Source organism: Erpetoichthys calabaricus, chromosome 17 (assembly GCF_900747795.2).
Source record: "Erpetoichthys calabaricus chromosome 17, fErpCal1.3, whole genome shotgun sequence".
Lineage (NCBI taxonomy): Eukaryota > Metazoa > Chordata > Cladistia > Polypteriformes > Polypteridae > Erpetoichthys > Erpetoichthys calabaricus.
Window position 1 is genome coordinate 73,227,771 of NC_041410.2, and position 17,398 is coordinate 73,245,168.

Consider the following 17,398-nt stretch of genomic DNA (forward strand, 5'->3'; position numbering starts at 1 on the left):
GTTTCTGTTTGGGGATCGTTGTGCAAATGTGCACAACTAGCTGCTACCACAGATCTAACTGCTCTGCGAATGATTCATTCAGGCATTTCAAGGTCACTTCGTTGTAATGAAAGTATCTGCTGAATGGACTTCTTAGTAACGAGATTTCTATAGACTCGTGTCATATGGGGAAACTGTCGGGACCATAAAAATACTTTGTTGTAATACTCTCTCATCTCGGTCTCTCTCCTCTCTCTGCGCCGCTGCAAAGCCCCACCCGCCAAGCGTTCTGAAAAGTCTGATTGAGTCTCCGTTGCTGGCAGTTCTCTCGCGGCCCGGCTGTGAGACGGCTGCGGCCCGGTAGTGGGCCGCGGACCGGGGGTTGGGGGCCCCTGCTCTAATGTACTCATTTCTAATCCTATCCATCCTCGTCACACCAATGCAAATCTTAGCATCTTTAACTCTGTCACCTCCAGCTCTGTCTCCTGCTTTCTGGTCAGTGCCACTGTCTCCAACCCATATAGCATAGCTGGTCTCACTACCGTCCTGTAGACCTTCCCTTTCACTCTTGCTGATACCCATCTGTCACAAATTACTCCTGACACTCTTCTCCGACCATTCCACCCTGCCTGCACTCTCTTTTTCACCTCTCTTCCACAATTCCCATTATTCTGTACTGCTGATCCCAAGTATTTAAACTCATCCACCTTTGCCAACTCTACTCCCTGCATCCTCACCATTCCACTGACCTCCCTCTCATTTACACACATGTATTCTGTCTTGTTCCTACTGACCTTCATTCCTCTCCTCTCTAGAGCATATCTCCACCTCTCCAGGGTCTCCTCAACCTGCTCCCTACTATCGCTACAGATCACAATGTCATCAGCAAACATCATAGTCCACGTGGACTCCTGTCTAATCTCGTCTGTCAACCTGTCCAACACCATTGCAAATAAGAAAGGGCTCAGAGCCGATCCCTGATGTAATCCCACCTCCAACTTGAATGCATCCGTCACTCCTACCGCAGACCTCACCACTGTCACACTTCTCTCGTACATATCCTGTACAACTCTTACATACTTCTCCACTACTCTAGACTTTCTCATACAATACCACAGCTCCTCTCGAAGCACCCTGTCATATGCTTTCTCCAGGTCCACAAAAATACAATGCAACTCCTTCTGGCCTTCTCTAAATTTCTCCATCAACATCCTCAGAGCAAGCATTGCATCTGTGGTGCTCTTTCTCGGCATGAAACCATACTGCTGCTCACTAATAATCACCTCACTTCTTAACCTAGCTTCCACTACTCTTTCCAATAACTTCATGCTGTGGCTCATCAATTTTATTCCCCTGTAGTTACTGCTGTCCTGCACATCCCCCTTATTCTTAAATATTGGCACCAGTACACGTCTTCTCCACTCCTCAGGCATCCTCTCACTTTCCAAGATTCCATTAAACAATCTAGTTAAAAACTCCACTGCCATCTCTCCTAAACACCTCCATGCTTCCATAGGTATGTCATCTGAACCAATGGCCTTTCCATTTTTCATCCTCTTCATAGCTATCCTTACTTCCTCCTTGCTAATCCGTTGCACTTCCTGATTCACTATCTCCACATCATCCAACCTCTTCTCTCTTTTGTTCTCTTCATTCATCAGCATCTCTAAGTACTCTTTCCATCTACTCAACACACTCTCCTCACTTGTGAGTAAGTTTCCATCTTTATCCTTTATCACCCTAACCTGCTGCACATCTTTCCCAGCTCGGTCCCTTTGTTTAGCCAATCGGTACAGGTCTTTCTCCCTCCTTAGTGTCCAACCTCTCATACAACTCATCATACGCCTTTTCTTTAGCCTTCACCACCTCTCTCTTCACCTTGCACCTTATCTCCTTGTACTCTTGTCTACTTTCTGCACCTGTCTGACTATCCCACTTCTTCTTTGCCATCCTCTTCCTCTGTATACTCTGCTGTATTTCCTCATTCCACCACCAGGTTTCCTTTTCCTCCTTCCTCTTTCCAGATGTCACGCCTAGCTCCCTTCTTGCTGTCACCCTTACTACATCTGCTGTAGTTTCCCAGCTGTCTCATAACTCTTCACTGCCACCCAGTGCCTGTCTCACCCCCTCCCTAAACTCAACCTTGCAGTCTTCCTTTTTCAATTTCCACCATTTAATCCTTGGCTCTGCCCTCACTCTCTTCTTCTTCTTCTTGGTCTCCAATGTCATCCTACAGACCACCATCCTATGCTGCTTAACTACACTTTCCCCTGCCACCACTTTGCAGTCTTCAATCTCCTTCAGATCAACTTTTGTACGTAATCCTATGTTCCTCCCTCTTCTTAAAATACGGATTCACCACAGCCATGTCCATCCTTTTGGAAAAATCCACTATCCTTAAACCTTCTTCATTCCTCTCCTTGACACCATACCTACCCATCACCTCCTCGTCTCCACTGTTCCTTTCACCAACATGCCCATTGAAATCTGCTCCAATCACCACTTTCTGTCCCTTGGGTACACTGTTCATCACTTCATCCAACTCACTCCAAAAATCTTCTTTCTCACCCATTGCACGCCCAACTTGCGGTGCATATGCACTAACAACATTCATCATCACACCTCCAATTTCCAGCTTCATAATCATTACTCTGCCTGACACTATTTTCACCTCCAAAACACTCTTGACATACTGTTCCTTCAGAATAACCCCTACTCCATTTCTCCTCCAATCCACACCATGATAGAATAATTTGAATCCACCTCCAATCCACCTGGCGTTACTAACCTTCCATTTAGTCTCTTGCACGCACAATATATCAACCTTCTTTCTCTCCATCATATCGGCTAACTCTCTCCTCTTACCAGTCATACTGCGAACATTCAAAGTTCCTACCCTCAGTTCCACTCTCTTTACTTTCCTCCTCTCCTCCTGCCTCCGGACACATCTCCCCCCCTCTTCTTCTTCTTCAGCCAACAGTAGCCCAGTTTCTGCCGGCACCCTGTTGGCTAACAGTGCTGGTGGCGGTCGTTGTTAACCCGGGGCTCGACCGATCCAGTATGGAAATTTGTATTGTTGTCCGCATATTGATTTGGCAAAATTTTACACCGAATGCCCTTCCTGACGTAACCCTTCCCATTTATCCGGGCTTGGGACCGGCACAAAGAAACACACTGGTTTGTGCATCCCCTGTGGTTATAAGATTCTGTCTCCAAATCTCTTTAATCCTGAGCCTACCCCTGCTTTTAAACCACACATAAATATAATATAAATGTGTATATACGATGACCATGCTGGTTGCTTTTAAGAAATAGAAAAAGACTGTGGGATTTCCCTTCCTACTACATATTAAGTGCAGAAGAGGGAAGAAAGTTGATAAGTAGCTCCCTTTGTTCATCTGTGATGAGATGAATATCTGTACTCTATCCAAGTTCAAATTTGGCTCAGGCCAAAACATTTTAAAGAATTCTGCCTCAGAATGAGAAGTATTTCCACTTATTGTCCTTCATCAAGTTTAAGGTACATGACGCATGAGTCACTTGTCTTGCACCTGAAAGGAAGCACTGAGTCCAAAGGCTTCAAGAAAGCCAACTTTATTCCAGTTAAAACAGGGGCAGTCAGGGTCTTTATTCAAATGGGAGCTACCACTTTAATACACCCAGACACAGCAAACAAGCAGTGATGGGGCCAAGTCAATGGCTGGGTTAGAAAGCATCAAACATAGGGCATCAGGCACGTTACACGGTGAGGCTGCGAACCTGCAGTTGCCTCAATGATGGAAAAGCAATCCCTGCCTGTGTTAACAGAGTTTCAGCACACATCACAGCTGAAGGGGTTGTTGGGGTGTCAAAAATGTCATAGCATTAAAATACATTTTTTATATCTTTTTTCCTGTCTTTCCACAAGTGTTGTTTGCCTGGTGATGACTCTTCCGGTTCACTTCTGGCTGTAATGAAATGGTCATATAAAAGGAAGTGTATGCAGAGGTTGTTACTTTGATTTCAGTTACTGTCTTGTAGCATTCCCACTAATGCCCTATGTGTACATTTACTCATTTTTTGTTTCAGAACATATTAAGGCAATTGATTTAGTCTTTATTCACTAACGTTTCTTTGATTTTTTTTTTTGTTCATCCAGTACTACTTATTGTCTCAATAGGTTAGCAGTAATCCTATATTGTATTATGTGGCGTTGCTTCAAATAGTACAATGATGTTGGTGAAAAGGTTCTCAAAACCCGCATTGCCATGAAGCTGATGGAAACTTTTTGCACAGTTAAACAATAAAACTGGGAAATTTGTTTACAATGGCTAGACAACAATGGTGCTTGAAACTTTCGAATATGTAAAAATCTGTATTTTTACTCTTTTCACAAAAACATCAGACCTTGACTTCCAGCATTTTAAAATGTCTCAGTGACCTAAGGGATTCGTTGTATATATCCATAAGCCTTTTTTTATATGCCTATGATGTTAAAATATAAAACAAAACTTTTATGTTCCCTGTTCTGAGCCATTTTCAGCATCATCAGTGGGGAATTTTGGGGAACTCCTGAGAAGTTACTTTTGGCATTACGTGTGATGTTTCTGTGTTGTATCCAGGCAGCAAAGATAAAAGCATCCTGACCTGAATGCCAATTCTCTCAGTTTGTAAGACTGTGGCCAGAAACTTTCTACAGGCCAGCGGCTATAAAGCCAAGTGCTGATATCATGTTCTCCAATGGTGAGCGGCAGCTGCTGCTTTAGAGAGCTTTCAGTTCAGAAATTGGGAAACCTGCCAGATTATTAAGACCCCGTAGTGCGATGAGAGAAGACAGGAAATGAGCACAAAGCTATTTTTGTCTTTAAACTTTGCGATAATGATTGAGTTGTAGAGATGAGTAGCCAAGCTGTGTCCTGGGACAATGAAACAGAGTTTTACTTTCAACAACTTGTTGACTGGTCGTATTTTCCACTGATTCTCTCTTTATTCAAGAAAGCGATTAATAACAAAGTAATTCCACACAGTTTCCATACCTGGCTAAGGTCCAGCAAGGTCTGATGCTACTAACGCTCTTGGGCAGTGTTTGCATTAATATGGGGCCTTCCAAGCGTCAAACCAATAAATAATTGTGTATATACTGTGGTGCCCGGCGGGCGTCCATGCCCGGCCGGGACGCCCAGGAGGAGTGGAGTAGGGCTTGTGCCTCCTCCAGGACACGAGGGGGCATCCTCCCTGGTTGTATTGGGGGCCACAGGTACAGAGCTTGGAAGCTCTACCCTGTAGGGGCCCGTGGCCACCGCCAGGGGGTGCCCTGATGCCTTGGGGACCCTGGACCCCAGCGCTTCCGCCACACCAGGAAGTGCTGGGGGGAAGAGAAGAGGGGACACCCGGAGTGCTTCTGGGTACACAGCCGACACTTCCGCCACACTGGGGAGTGTCTGTGGAAGATTGCCGGGGAGCACCTGGAGCACATCCGGGTGTGTATAAAAGGGGCCGCCTCCCTCCAGTCAAGGACAAGAGTCGGGAGGAAGTAGGATGACGTCAGGAGGAGGACAAGGAGGCAGCCTGAAGAAGGCATTGTGTTGTGGCCAGGACTTTGGGGTCTTTGGGGCTTGTGAGCACTGTATGGACAATGTATATACTGTAAATAAACGTGTGTTGGGTGACATGAACGTATCTGCCTGCCTGTGTCCGAGCCAGTCTCCACAATACATACGGAGGAACTGTGCTTTCATACTAGTGGTATAGAATGGAAAAGGCCTCTGAGACCTCGTCCAACGAGTGGTACCATTTAGGGATTGTGAAAGTTCTGCTACTTATGGTTTTGACTACATTTGGTGCTTTATAAGCTCTCAAAGTATCAAAGGGTACATACACTACCTGAAGTTTTCAGAGAATGCTTCTACACGCTTAACCTTAAAGAGTCTACTTCGGTGTGAAATGGCAGAGCACACATAATATGGATTATCTAGGGAAGTGCTTTTAAATAAAGACCCTAATAATCTGATACATGAAGCGTACTGAAAGAAGACAGGTGGCTCCAAACAGATGGGTATCAGCCAGCAAATATGTCGTCTTGATTTATTGAAGAACCAAAAAAAGAAGTGCTGCCAGCATAACACATTAAAGCTAGGCATTGGTTCTCTGGTCCAAGCTAGGTGGGTCAATGTAAGAAAAGATCCATGACTGTATTTTTTTTTATTTTATTTTAATTTTTAAGTAAGTGCATTTTTTTTGGCTGCTTACATTGTTGTAGTCCATCAGTTCACCAATGCGCTGAAGATTATTAAACCTGAATTTTACATCCTAACTAACAAGTAGAGGATGATGTTACAAAGTGCAGGGCTAATTAATTATCTTCTGCTATTCAAGGATCATCCACACCTCATAATTAAAAGCCACAGACTTTAAAAAGGGAGCTGACTAATCATTTGAAGTCTTAACAGTATGAGACAAAGTCTGTGCCAAGTTAACTGAATAGCCATCACCCGAAAAGTTAGGGTAGCACCTGCTTGGTAAAACGTCAGGGAAATCAGGACCTGCTTCTTTCCTCTGTGGACTGCTTCCCTTTAAAGCAGAGTACTTTGACCTTTACCGTGTTTTCGCCTTGTGTCCAACCTATGCAGCGAAGGCTGCTTAAAAGTATGTGGACACAACATTAACTGACCTAGCTTTAAACTGTCATTGTTTAAAGCCTACTGCCATCATCGGTCATCCCTAAAAAAGAAAGCAGATTGGATTGTATGAGACACCAATGAAGCCTTTTGCACAAATTCTCTGTTCTAAACACATTTACCAATGTGGACGGATCATCCTGTTTCATTCTACCCTTTAAAATTTTCCAGTTTTAAAACTGACAGCATGTTAAATGCTTCAGACTAGCTTCTCCTTTTCAGCAACAACAACATTTATTTCTATAGCACGTTTTCATGCAAATGATGTAGTGCTCCCAAAGTGCTTTACAAGATGAAGAAAAAAAAAAGAAAAAATATATAATTAACAAAGAATAGAGTAAGGCCCAATAGCTGGGAGGACAGAATAAACAAAAAAAAAACTCCAAGGGGCTGGAGAAAAATATATCTGCAGGGGTCCCAAGACCATGAGACCACCCAGCCCCCTCTAGGCCTTCTACCCAACATCAAAGATCGAAATCGGTCTTCATGGTTTTCTGGCTTCACGTGGAATTAGCCAATGAATTAGAGTTAGACGATGATGGACTGCACAGCACATTGATCAGGTGGTGGTGGCTCAGGTTGCCACCACAGAAAAGCGGAAAAAGAACAGCAGAGAAAGTAGGGGTTAGTGCGGATTTTGGAGCCATGGAATAAATGATAATTAGTGCATATACAGAATTTCAGGGTTACACTAAAATGAAGCTATGAGAAAGCTAATGTCATTATGTTACATCCTGACTTTTTCTTTGCAGAGCCAAAGGTATGTTCAGTTCAAATCAATTTATTTTTGCATAGTGCTCTTCACTGAGTGTATCCTCAGAGGGAAACATTATAAACAAGTAAGCCCGCAATTCGCTAGAGAATCGGAAATCCTAGAATGGCAATCAGTTTCTGTTCCGTCCGATATGTGGATGGATGACATATCATGGAGGGCGGGTGCGTCTGGGGAAATGTCATTTAATCCAATAAGCATATCTGTACTAAAGCGGTTTCGTTTTGTGGAGACGTGATTCTGTTGCCTTCGCTGACACCGACTGCTTGAACAGGTTGTGTTGTTTGGGGGCCACCTACTGACTCTGGGAAGCCGCTGCGTCTGACTGTGGGGTGAGCGCCACAGCGCAATATGCGCCTCGGTGGGAAGCCGCTGCGTGAAGACATATCATGGAGGGTATATGCGGTGGTGTGGGCGGTCACGTCCGGGCGGCTGTACAACCTGGCGTGCACGCTTTACCTCAGGTGTAGTTCACAGGTCGTAGTCTCGTTTCTGTGTTTTCTTTGGTTTGAGCCGTGACTCCTTTCACAAGCGCGTTGTAGGTGCGCGCGGCAGGCGTCACAGCATTTTGGGACGCCGCTGCGTTTGACTCTGGACTCTGGGGCGGGCGCCAAACTGAATGACCGTTATGTGATCTACATTACTGGCACAGTGGATTAGAGCAAGTGTAGTTTACAGGTGGCGGGCTCGTTACTGTGCGGCATCCGGTTTATAACCTTGTCGTTTCTGTGTTTTCTGTGCAGTGCAGCAGTGCGCGTGCGCCTCGATGTGCCCAGCGCCCTGCGTCCATATCTGGTTTACAACCTTTGGTTAGTAAGATGGATTACTAATTACATAACTAATTAAAAAGTCAAAAAGCATCCATAACACATTTATAAGAATGAATACATTAAAAGTACAAAGTTTATGTGAGCATCATTTATCAACATTGTCTTCAAGGTTCATCCAGTGGTCACACACCTGCTTCCAAGACCCCTGTCATGGCACCATTCAGTGTTGTCACCAGTAGTGGACGTGGACAGATGACCATTCTTGAACTTTTCAATCAATAAATAGATACTCTGCTGAAACAAAACTTTGTTTCTGTACTGTGCTAAAAGACCACAGTGGATCGGTACTCTTGAGGCACCGTCAGGCCACAAAAATGGGATAACAGCACTCTGTTGTTCTTTGCAGCATATGGTAGGGGAACAGCCATTATGCAGACAGTTCTGGACTGGAGTCACAGAAGCTTACACAAGCAAAGCTGGCACAGAGATGGGCATCTTCTGCTGCAGCCAACAGTATTAAAAAACAAAAAAAAAAAGGTTGAACATTATTTTGGATTCTTTTTGTCATCTTCTTGTTTTTGCTGTATACAGTAACCACTATTAGGTGTTCATGGGTATGCTGACCACCTTTTCTCTTAGAAGTGTACAGTATGGCCTCTGTCTTAATTCATTTAGTTCTAAAGTTAATGGAATTTATCTAGAACCACACATAACATTAACCTCTGTTTTGGAAACGCATACTGGCAATTTGATTGGATGACAAAAAGAGACATTCTGATTCTAATGCTACTGTACATTTATTCTTACTGTTCAGAGAAAGAAAAAAAAAGGTCAGAAAGTAAAAGAAATGCACATTGAAGCAGGTGAAGAAAGGCTATTTACTAACATAACTCGCTCCATTTCATGGTGCTGGCGGCAGAGCTCAGACATTTCACCTGTGAATTCTGGGCATTGTGCTGCAGGGAGGGCGCACTTCTCATTCCATTGACCTTGTAGCTTCTCCAGAGCCTTCTAAGCCATGATCTGATTGACTGACCTTTTGGCCGTATGCATCTGTCGTGTTTTGTGTGTCACTTGATACATCTATCTATCTGCCTTGGGCATAAGCTTGTTTGTGTCCATCATGGGAACAGAATCGGGAGGGTGGTTTGGAGATTGTTTAACTAGATGCTCTACTCCCAGTTGTGTAACCTGATACACTGTTACTCTATTTTCTGGTTTACTGCTGCAGAGGGGAGTCAGCGTGTAAGCGTGCAGATAGGTTTTATATTTAGATAGATTCCCCCTGCATTCATGGGGAATTTTTTTCTACCCACAAAAACATGTCAAGATCCCATTACTACCTCATGGTACCATTATTGTGACTTATTCTCATATGTACTACTAGCATATGGGATAAAGTTGTGTAGTAAATGTTTTGGCCGTTTTCTTAACCCAGTTTTCCGTTTCATTTCATGATTGCAGAGAGCTTAATGTGCATCATGAGGTGTGAGGGAGGGATAATTCACTCACTCACTCAGTCACTCTCACACACACACACACACTTAGTCGTAATGATAATCATGCTTGCTTTTTGAGAAGGAAATGGGAACACCTAGAAAAAAGAGAGAACATGTAAACTCCTGCCAGCCAGGCGACCAGGCTTAGCATCCAAATGCACATCCTTGGCGCTGTGAGGAACCTGTGCTACCCATTTAACAAATTCTAAAAATAAGTAAGGTGCATCACAAAGAACAAAACAGAAGATAGTGCTAATGCTGGTATGCGACTCTCCTGTCCATCTGCAGTTAACTCGTGAGAGGAGTTTAAGATACAATATATAACCACCTCAAGCTTAGTTTTGTCATTTCATATAAATACATTTCCAGATGTGCTTCAGATACTGCTTGTGTCAGATCACTAAGTTTTAACCTTTTAGTGTCTTGAGATGGCTGTTCTATAAAGGAGTACATATTTACCGATGTGTTAAGAAACCAATAGCAAGTTACGTCTGTTTGTTGTCACTGCCTGTTGGAAACCACAGAGAGACTGACCTTTAGTGTACTGGGGGGGAACAAGTGCAGTGTGCTTGCGACCTTCCATGTATGACACAGTAGTTTTATAGATTCATTTAAAAATTGTATTTGGTGCTGGCCTACAGCTGATAGCCATTCACTAGGCAGCAAAGGAAAAACGATCACAAGAACAGATACATCTTATTGTGTTACATTGTTTAGAAAACATTATATTTTATCCATAAGTTTCTGGTGTACAGTAATCCCTCGCTATATCACGCTTCAACTTTCACGGCTTCACTCTATCGCGGATTTTATATGTAAGCATATTTAAATATATATCGCGGATTTTTTGCTGGTTCGCGGATTTCTGCGGACAATGGGTCTTTTAATTTCTGGTACATGCTTCCTCAGCTGGTTTGCCCAGTTGATTTCATACAAGGGACGCTATTGGCAGATGGCTGAGAAACTACCCAACCAAAGCGCGTATTACGTATTAAATAAAACTCCTCAAATATATTGTGAGCACGGGGGCTGTTCGCACCCCTAGAGGATACGGCCACTCCTCAAAAAACGCCGAAAGATTACCTTCACATTGCTCTCTTCCTTGCTGGGCTTACATGTGGCTGTTTTGTCAAGCGATATGCTTCCCGCATGGTGCTTCGCATACTTATAAGATCAAACAGCATGTATTGATTTTTGATTGTTTGTTTTTCTCTCTCTCTCGCTCTGACATTCTCTGCTCCTGATGGAGGGGGTGTGAGCAGGGGGGCTGTTCGCACCCCTAGACGATAAGGACGCTCATCTAAAAATGCTGAAAGATTATCTTCACATTGCTCTCTTCCGTGCAGCTGGTTTGTCGAGCGACACGCTTCCCGCACAGTGCTTCGCATACTTAAAAGCTCAAACGGCACGTATTGATTTTTAATTGTTTGTTTTTCTCTGTCTCTCTCACTCTCTCTCTCTGACATTCTCTGCTCCTGACGGAGGGGGTGTGAGCAGAGGGGCTGTTCACACACTGGCCTAGAGGATACGGACGCTTCTCTAAAAAATGCTGAAAGGCTGCTTTGTGCTGCACGGTGCTTCGCATACTTAAAAGCCAAACAGCCCTATTGATTTGTTTGCTTTCCTCTCTCTTTCTGACAGTCTCTGCTCCTGACGCGCACTCCTTTGAAGAGGAAGATATGTTTGCATTCTTTTAATTGTGAGACAGAACTGTCATCTCTGTCTTGTCATGGAGCGCAGTTTAAACTTTTGAAAAAGAGACAAATGTTTGTTTGCAGTGTTTGAATAACGTTCCTGTCTCTCTACAACCTCCTGTGTTTCTGTGCAAATCTGTGACCCAAGCATGACAATATAAAAATAACCATTGTCACACATGTACGATTAGGAGGCAGTCAAAGAGCCTAAAGGTGAGTGAAACATTGCGAGATAAAGGGATATCACGTGGTACTTACCTGAACTCTTTTTTCCAACAGGACACAAGAAGAGAATTAATCCCGCAACTTCCGGGTTTTCAAAATGGCTGCGATGACGTCACTTCCGGTCAATATTGATGACATCACTTCCGGCACCCACAAACCACATCACTTCCGGTTCCTGTTGCCACATCACCGTTTTGCCAACCATTTCCTGTCACATGTTTTTCTGCTCTATAAAACCACCATTTTGTTTTCAATTGTTATTCATTGTACTTTCAAGACTTTGAATCGCTTCATTTTTTTTAATATTGTCTGTAAGACAATATACGGGGACGGTCCCCAAATCTTTATTTTGTATTTGTGGAAGTTGCGGGATTAATTCTCTTCTTGTGTCCTGTTGGAAAAAAGAGTTCAGGTAAGTACCACGTGATATCCCTTTATCTCGCGATGTTTCACTCACCTTTAGGCTCTTTGACTGCCTCCTAATCGTACATGTGTGACACCATATAAACATATGGTTTCTACTTCGCGGATTTTCGCCTTTCGCGGGGGGTTCTGGAACGCAACCCCCGCGATCAAGGAGGGATTACTGTACTGATTTATTTACTGTACATGTATTACAACCGCTCAAAATAATAATCAATTTATACACTAGAAGGCAGCAATACTGGCGCAGCCCCAATCAAACATACGTTGGCCATTTCATTTTTGTGGACTAATATCCTGTTTAGCAAGTAGAAGAACAAGGCATAAGGCCTGTGTATACACTAAAACAACACGAGGCTCAGCCTGTTTGGGGACAGAATGGGGTCCTTGCGTTGTAGGCTCTCAGGGACAGGGGTTTTCATTTGGCTTGGGTCAAAATGGGGGTGTTCTAACCTGATGTCTGGGCTAGCCTGTGGCTTAGGATTGTCTCTGTTGGGCCAGAGATGACCCTGTAAGTACATGTACCTCATCAGTTAGCTGTTAGGTAGGGCCATGGAGGCCAGCAGGTCTGTTGTTTTAACTCTTTATTTTGATACTTTGAGCTCTCCCGTCCCTTGTGTTATTCATCTTAACATAAACCGAGGTATGTTAGTAATTTGTTCTCAATAGTGTCTTCTCTGTGTTAAGGGCGGTATCAAGATCATTCTCTACTGATCAAATTATGTTAATCTGTAGCATACACTCACCGGCCACTTTATTAGGCACACCTGCTCAACTGCTTGTTAATTCAAATATCTAATCAGCCAATCGCATGGCAGCAACTCGATGCATTTAGGCATCATGAGCTCTGACATTGTCAAGATGACCAGCTGAAGTTCAAACCGAGCACCTGAATGGGGGAAAAAAGGTGACTGAAGTGACTTTTAACCATGGCATGGTTGTTGGTGCCAGATGGGCTGAGTGGACTGGGTATTTCAGAAACTGCTAGTCTGCTGGGATCTCTAGGGATTACAGAGAATGTCCAAAAAAAGACAAATATCCAGTGAGCGGCAGTTCTCTGGGTGAAAATGCCTTGTTGATGCCATGGGCCGGGCTATTCCCATAGATGTTGCTTATTGGTCAGAAGTGGCATTTGAAACATGGCTTGTAGTCACATTACATTTAAATTTACATTTATTTGTTTAGCAGACACTTTTGTCCAAAGTGATTTACACAAGATGTCAACATAATCAGTAAACATCAGCCTAATGAACTGTTTGGGAACAAGTGTTACAGGACAGGTGTGAAAATTTATCATCATAAGTGAAGAGCTCAAAACAAAAAAAACAAGCAAGTTACAATTCCTAGTTTACAAAATCTAATAGCTAATATTAAGCAGTTAGAAATTCACCAAACAAGAGAGTCTTCAAACACTTCTTAAACATATTGAGTGATTCAGCATTGCAGATGGAGTCGGGCAGCTCATTGCACCAGCTAGGAGCTCTATAGATAAAAAGAGACTGGACTGAGATATGATACCACACAGAGGTGGAATCATCAGATGCCATTCATTAGCAGACCTGAGTGGTGGAGAAGGAGCACAGGACCTCACAAGTGTCTCCATATATATATATATATATATATATGTTGATCCAATGAGTTCTCTCTGCAGGAAAACATAAAGGATTTGAACCTAATACATGCTGCTACAGGAAGCCAACGTAGTGATCTGAAAAGAGGAGTGATATATGACCGCCTTGGATGGTTTAACTCAGATTTGCCACAGCATTTTCAATCATTTCTAGCGGCTTGGTGACACATGCTAGTACTCCTGCCAGCAAAAGCCTGGACCAGGATTTGTACTGCATACTCTGTCAGATATGGTCTGATCTTACAGATATAGCAAAGAGTGGAACTGCAAGACAGAAAGACTCTAGCAACATGGTTCATGAAGAAGAGCTGGCCATCGATTACCACCCCATGGCCGTGCACCAGTGTGGTGGGTGTTAGTGGTAATGAACTGAGCTGAACAGAGATGGGGTGCTGAGTAGATGGACGAGCTGGGATAACAAGAAGGTCTGTCCATCATGACTACCATATTGAGCTGACATGGCTGTTTCATTGGAAACACCATCGAGATTAATGTGACGGACTGTTGGCCTGTAGGACTAGCTGTAGCGAACAAAGTATTGGAGACCTTTCATTAGCTTTTTCCATGTGTAAATATTCAGATAATTAGCTAAATAGCACTCTGACATGGCCAACAACTGAAAGCCCCCACAGCCACATGAAATGGCAAATAGATCAAGCTTTTGAAATAGATGGAAAACTACTGTCAAAAACAAATAGTAGTTTAAATTGTGTTACTTTTGTTGGCTTTGAAATGTTTTATTGTATAATTCCAAACATGTTTCACGTGAAGTTTGAAGACCATGAGGACTGATTTCCATCATTTATGTTAGGTAGAATCCCCAGTGGGGACTGGGTGGTCTCGTGGCCTTGGAACCCCTGCAGATTTTTTTTTTTTTTTTCTGTCCTCCCAGCCATCGGACCTTACTTTTATTCTTTGTTATTTAGTATTACCTAATCTTATTTTTGTTTTTTATAAACTTTTCTTTCTTCATCTTGTAAAGTTCTTTCAGCTACACCAATTGTTTGCACATGTGCTGTATAAATAAATGTTGCTGTTGTTGTGATCCATTGATATTTTGAAAGGAACATAGCAAACGTAGGGGGCAATGCCAGGCCCGCAAATGCGCATTCTTGGTTCTGGCCATGATGATATAGGAGTAAATAAAGAATATTATATCAATATTATAATGTACCAGTTCTTGTCTGTCCTTTTTTGCAGTGCTTGCAGATCCAGATGCTACACTTTGGCCCCAGCCACAAAAAGACAAAAGAGACACAGAAGACCATTGATTTTTTGTCCAAGTAAGTACAAGGCTTTCAATTCCAATTGCACTTCACAAGTAATTAGAAGTGACGTGGATACATTTAATTTATTTAGCTAATGCTTTTATCCAAACTGGGTGTCAAGTGCGTAGTACAATCATTTCCATATTAGAAGCGTCTGGGCTTTGGTCAGGGTCATGTTAAGTTAGTGATGGAGACGTAACACACACCCTGCATTACAGTCTTGTATCAGCGGACCACTACTTTAGGACTGGCAGCTTGTCTACGATGGAGATGACCAGCTCCGGCACTGAATGGATTTGGATAAAGTTTTTTCAGTTTTGTTCAGGTTTTCTATATTGTCTTCCTTAATTCAAATGACATCACTCAGTCCTTGCCTCCTCACAGCCATTTCAAAAAGTGAGAACACCCCATGAATTTTCTTTCTTTTTTAGCATAAGTGAACATATCAAGATTTGATTGTCATTTAAACAGTATCTACAAAAAAGGCGATATAACAGACATGTTTACTTACCTTGGCAGTGACATTCATGTCTCTGGTGACTCTTCCTATGAAGTCAGTAGACGGACTGTGAGAGCATGGCGGGTCATGAAGTCGCTGGAAAGGGGTGTGTGGCGCTCCTGATATCTATGCAAAAGGACAAAGGTCCAAGTCTGTAGAGTCCTGGTGCTTCCTGTCCTGCTATATGGTTGCGAGACATGGACGCTATCCAGTGACCTGAGGTGAAGACTGGACTCCTTTGGTACTGTGTCTCTCCGGAAAATCCTTGGGTACCGTTGGTTTGACTTTGTGTCGAATGAGTGGTTGCTCATGGAGTCCCAAATGATGCACATTACCTGCATTGTGAGGGAGTGTCAGTTATGTGGTGTGTTTCCCCGAGGGTGATCCAGCTCGTAAGATCCTCAGATAGTGGGTTCATTTCTGGAGGGTGGCACTGGACCGCGTGTCTGCCTGGGGGGTTGCAAACTGGGATCAAAAGTTGTTTCGTCGTGTAGTGGGTGCGGCAACGTGGTACCAGTGCATGCTCCCCAAATTGGTTTGACTTGACTTGGTGAGAAAACGTTCGGCTTCGCTGTGTTGTGAATTGCCTGAAACATTCATTAAATTATGGGGACACCTTGCCACAATTATCTCTGAAAAGGATGGATGTTTAATGATTACATTTATCAATCCAGGGATGCGTCCATTCCAGCAAGCATCAGGCATGAGATAGATACAATCCCTGGACGGGGCATCAGCTCATCACAAGGTGAATACAAGGACACACTAGCATCATTATAGCATCACTAGATCCCCATACCTTCCTGGCTTTGAAAGGAAACTGGAGCACACTGTGGAAACCCACCAGGGAAACATGCAAACTCCAGGCAGGGAACACCAGGGATGTGATTCCCTGCGAGGCAGCAGTGCTACTGCTCTGCCACCATGCCGCCACCCCCATGTGTAATTATTAACAGTAGTCATTATTTAAATGAATTAAATATACATACTTTAATGCATTTCATCATGAAAGTTACATCAAATATACATTTAAGGATTCTAAATGTGCAGAAAGCTGGAATAACATAAATTGAATGTGTTCTGCGTGGCAATTGCTGCTTGCCGCTACTGTCAGTTCAGAAGGAAGCCTCAGAAGCAGATAGCAATTAACACCTGGGTAGGTTTTAAGATGATGTTTACGATGTAGTTTATTTTATCATTAAAGTAAACCGAGATTAAAGTGGAAATTTTGAGACTAAAGCCAAAATTTCCACTTTAATCACAAAATAGACCTTTTCACTGTGTCCCTAATTTTTTCTCTGTGGCTCAAATACGCTGCCATACATTCTCATGCTGTCTGTTGTGTAGGTGCAAAAAAAAAAAAGCCGGCACAGAAGATGATATGTGAGACCTTTAAAATGTATCATGTTATTACATTGGGGAATATGTGGCACTTGAATATAAAAGCACCACAAATGCATTTGTATGTCAGCATTTTGCTTCACCACATCAAACCATTCATCAAACATTGAAGCACACACATCAATCCTATAAGATCTGCAAAGAAGCTTGCTGTCGCATGTTGATAGGAAACAGATGTCACATTCCAACTTGATCACACTGCGCCCCCTGATTTTTTGTTGGTACTGCAACTTGCGCAGGTGTCGCATTAATTTCTGAGGATGTGCTCAGAGGACGCATCAAATAAACTCTGGGAATACGTGGCAGCCGTGATGTCCGTGCGTACGCATTCTGAGCGTGAACTATAAACCGGCCCTTAGATAGGATCTTGTCAGATCCAGTCTTATTTAAAATCTGACAATTAGTTTGTTTTGCTTTTTGTTTTTGAAGTGTGTGTTATCACCATGCTTAGATCAAAGGAGCTCTTTGTAGCCTGAAAAAATAAAGTTGTAGATGCCTATGAGTGTGGAAGGAGATTTATAAAGATCTCCAAACAATTAGATATCAGGCATTCCACTGCCCAGAAGATAATGTACAAGTGCA

General features: G+C 43.0%; 1 protein-coding gene across 1 annotated transcript in view; it reads left to right on the top strand.

Annotated features, from left to right (window-relative positions):
- LOC114667491 (tetratricopeptide repeat protein 23-like) overlaps positions 1-17,398 on the top strand; it is a 106,058-nt gene that overhangs the window by 86,578 nt on the left and 2,082 nt on the right. Inside the window, exon 10 of the mRNA XM_051920282.1 lies at positions 14,849-14,931. Within this exon, the coding sequence (XP_051776242.1) occupies positions 14,849-14,931 (83 nt within the window). The remainder of the gene's footprint in view (positions 1-14,848; positions 14,932-17,398) is intronic.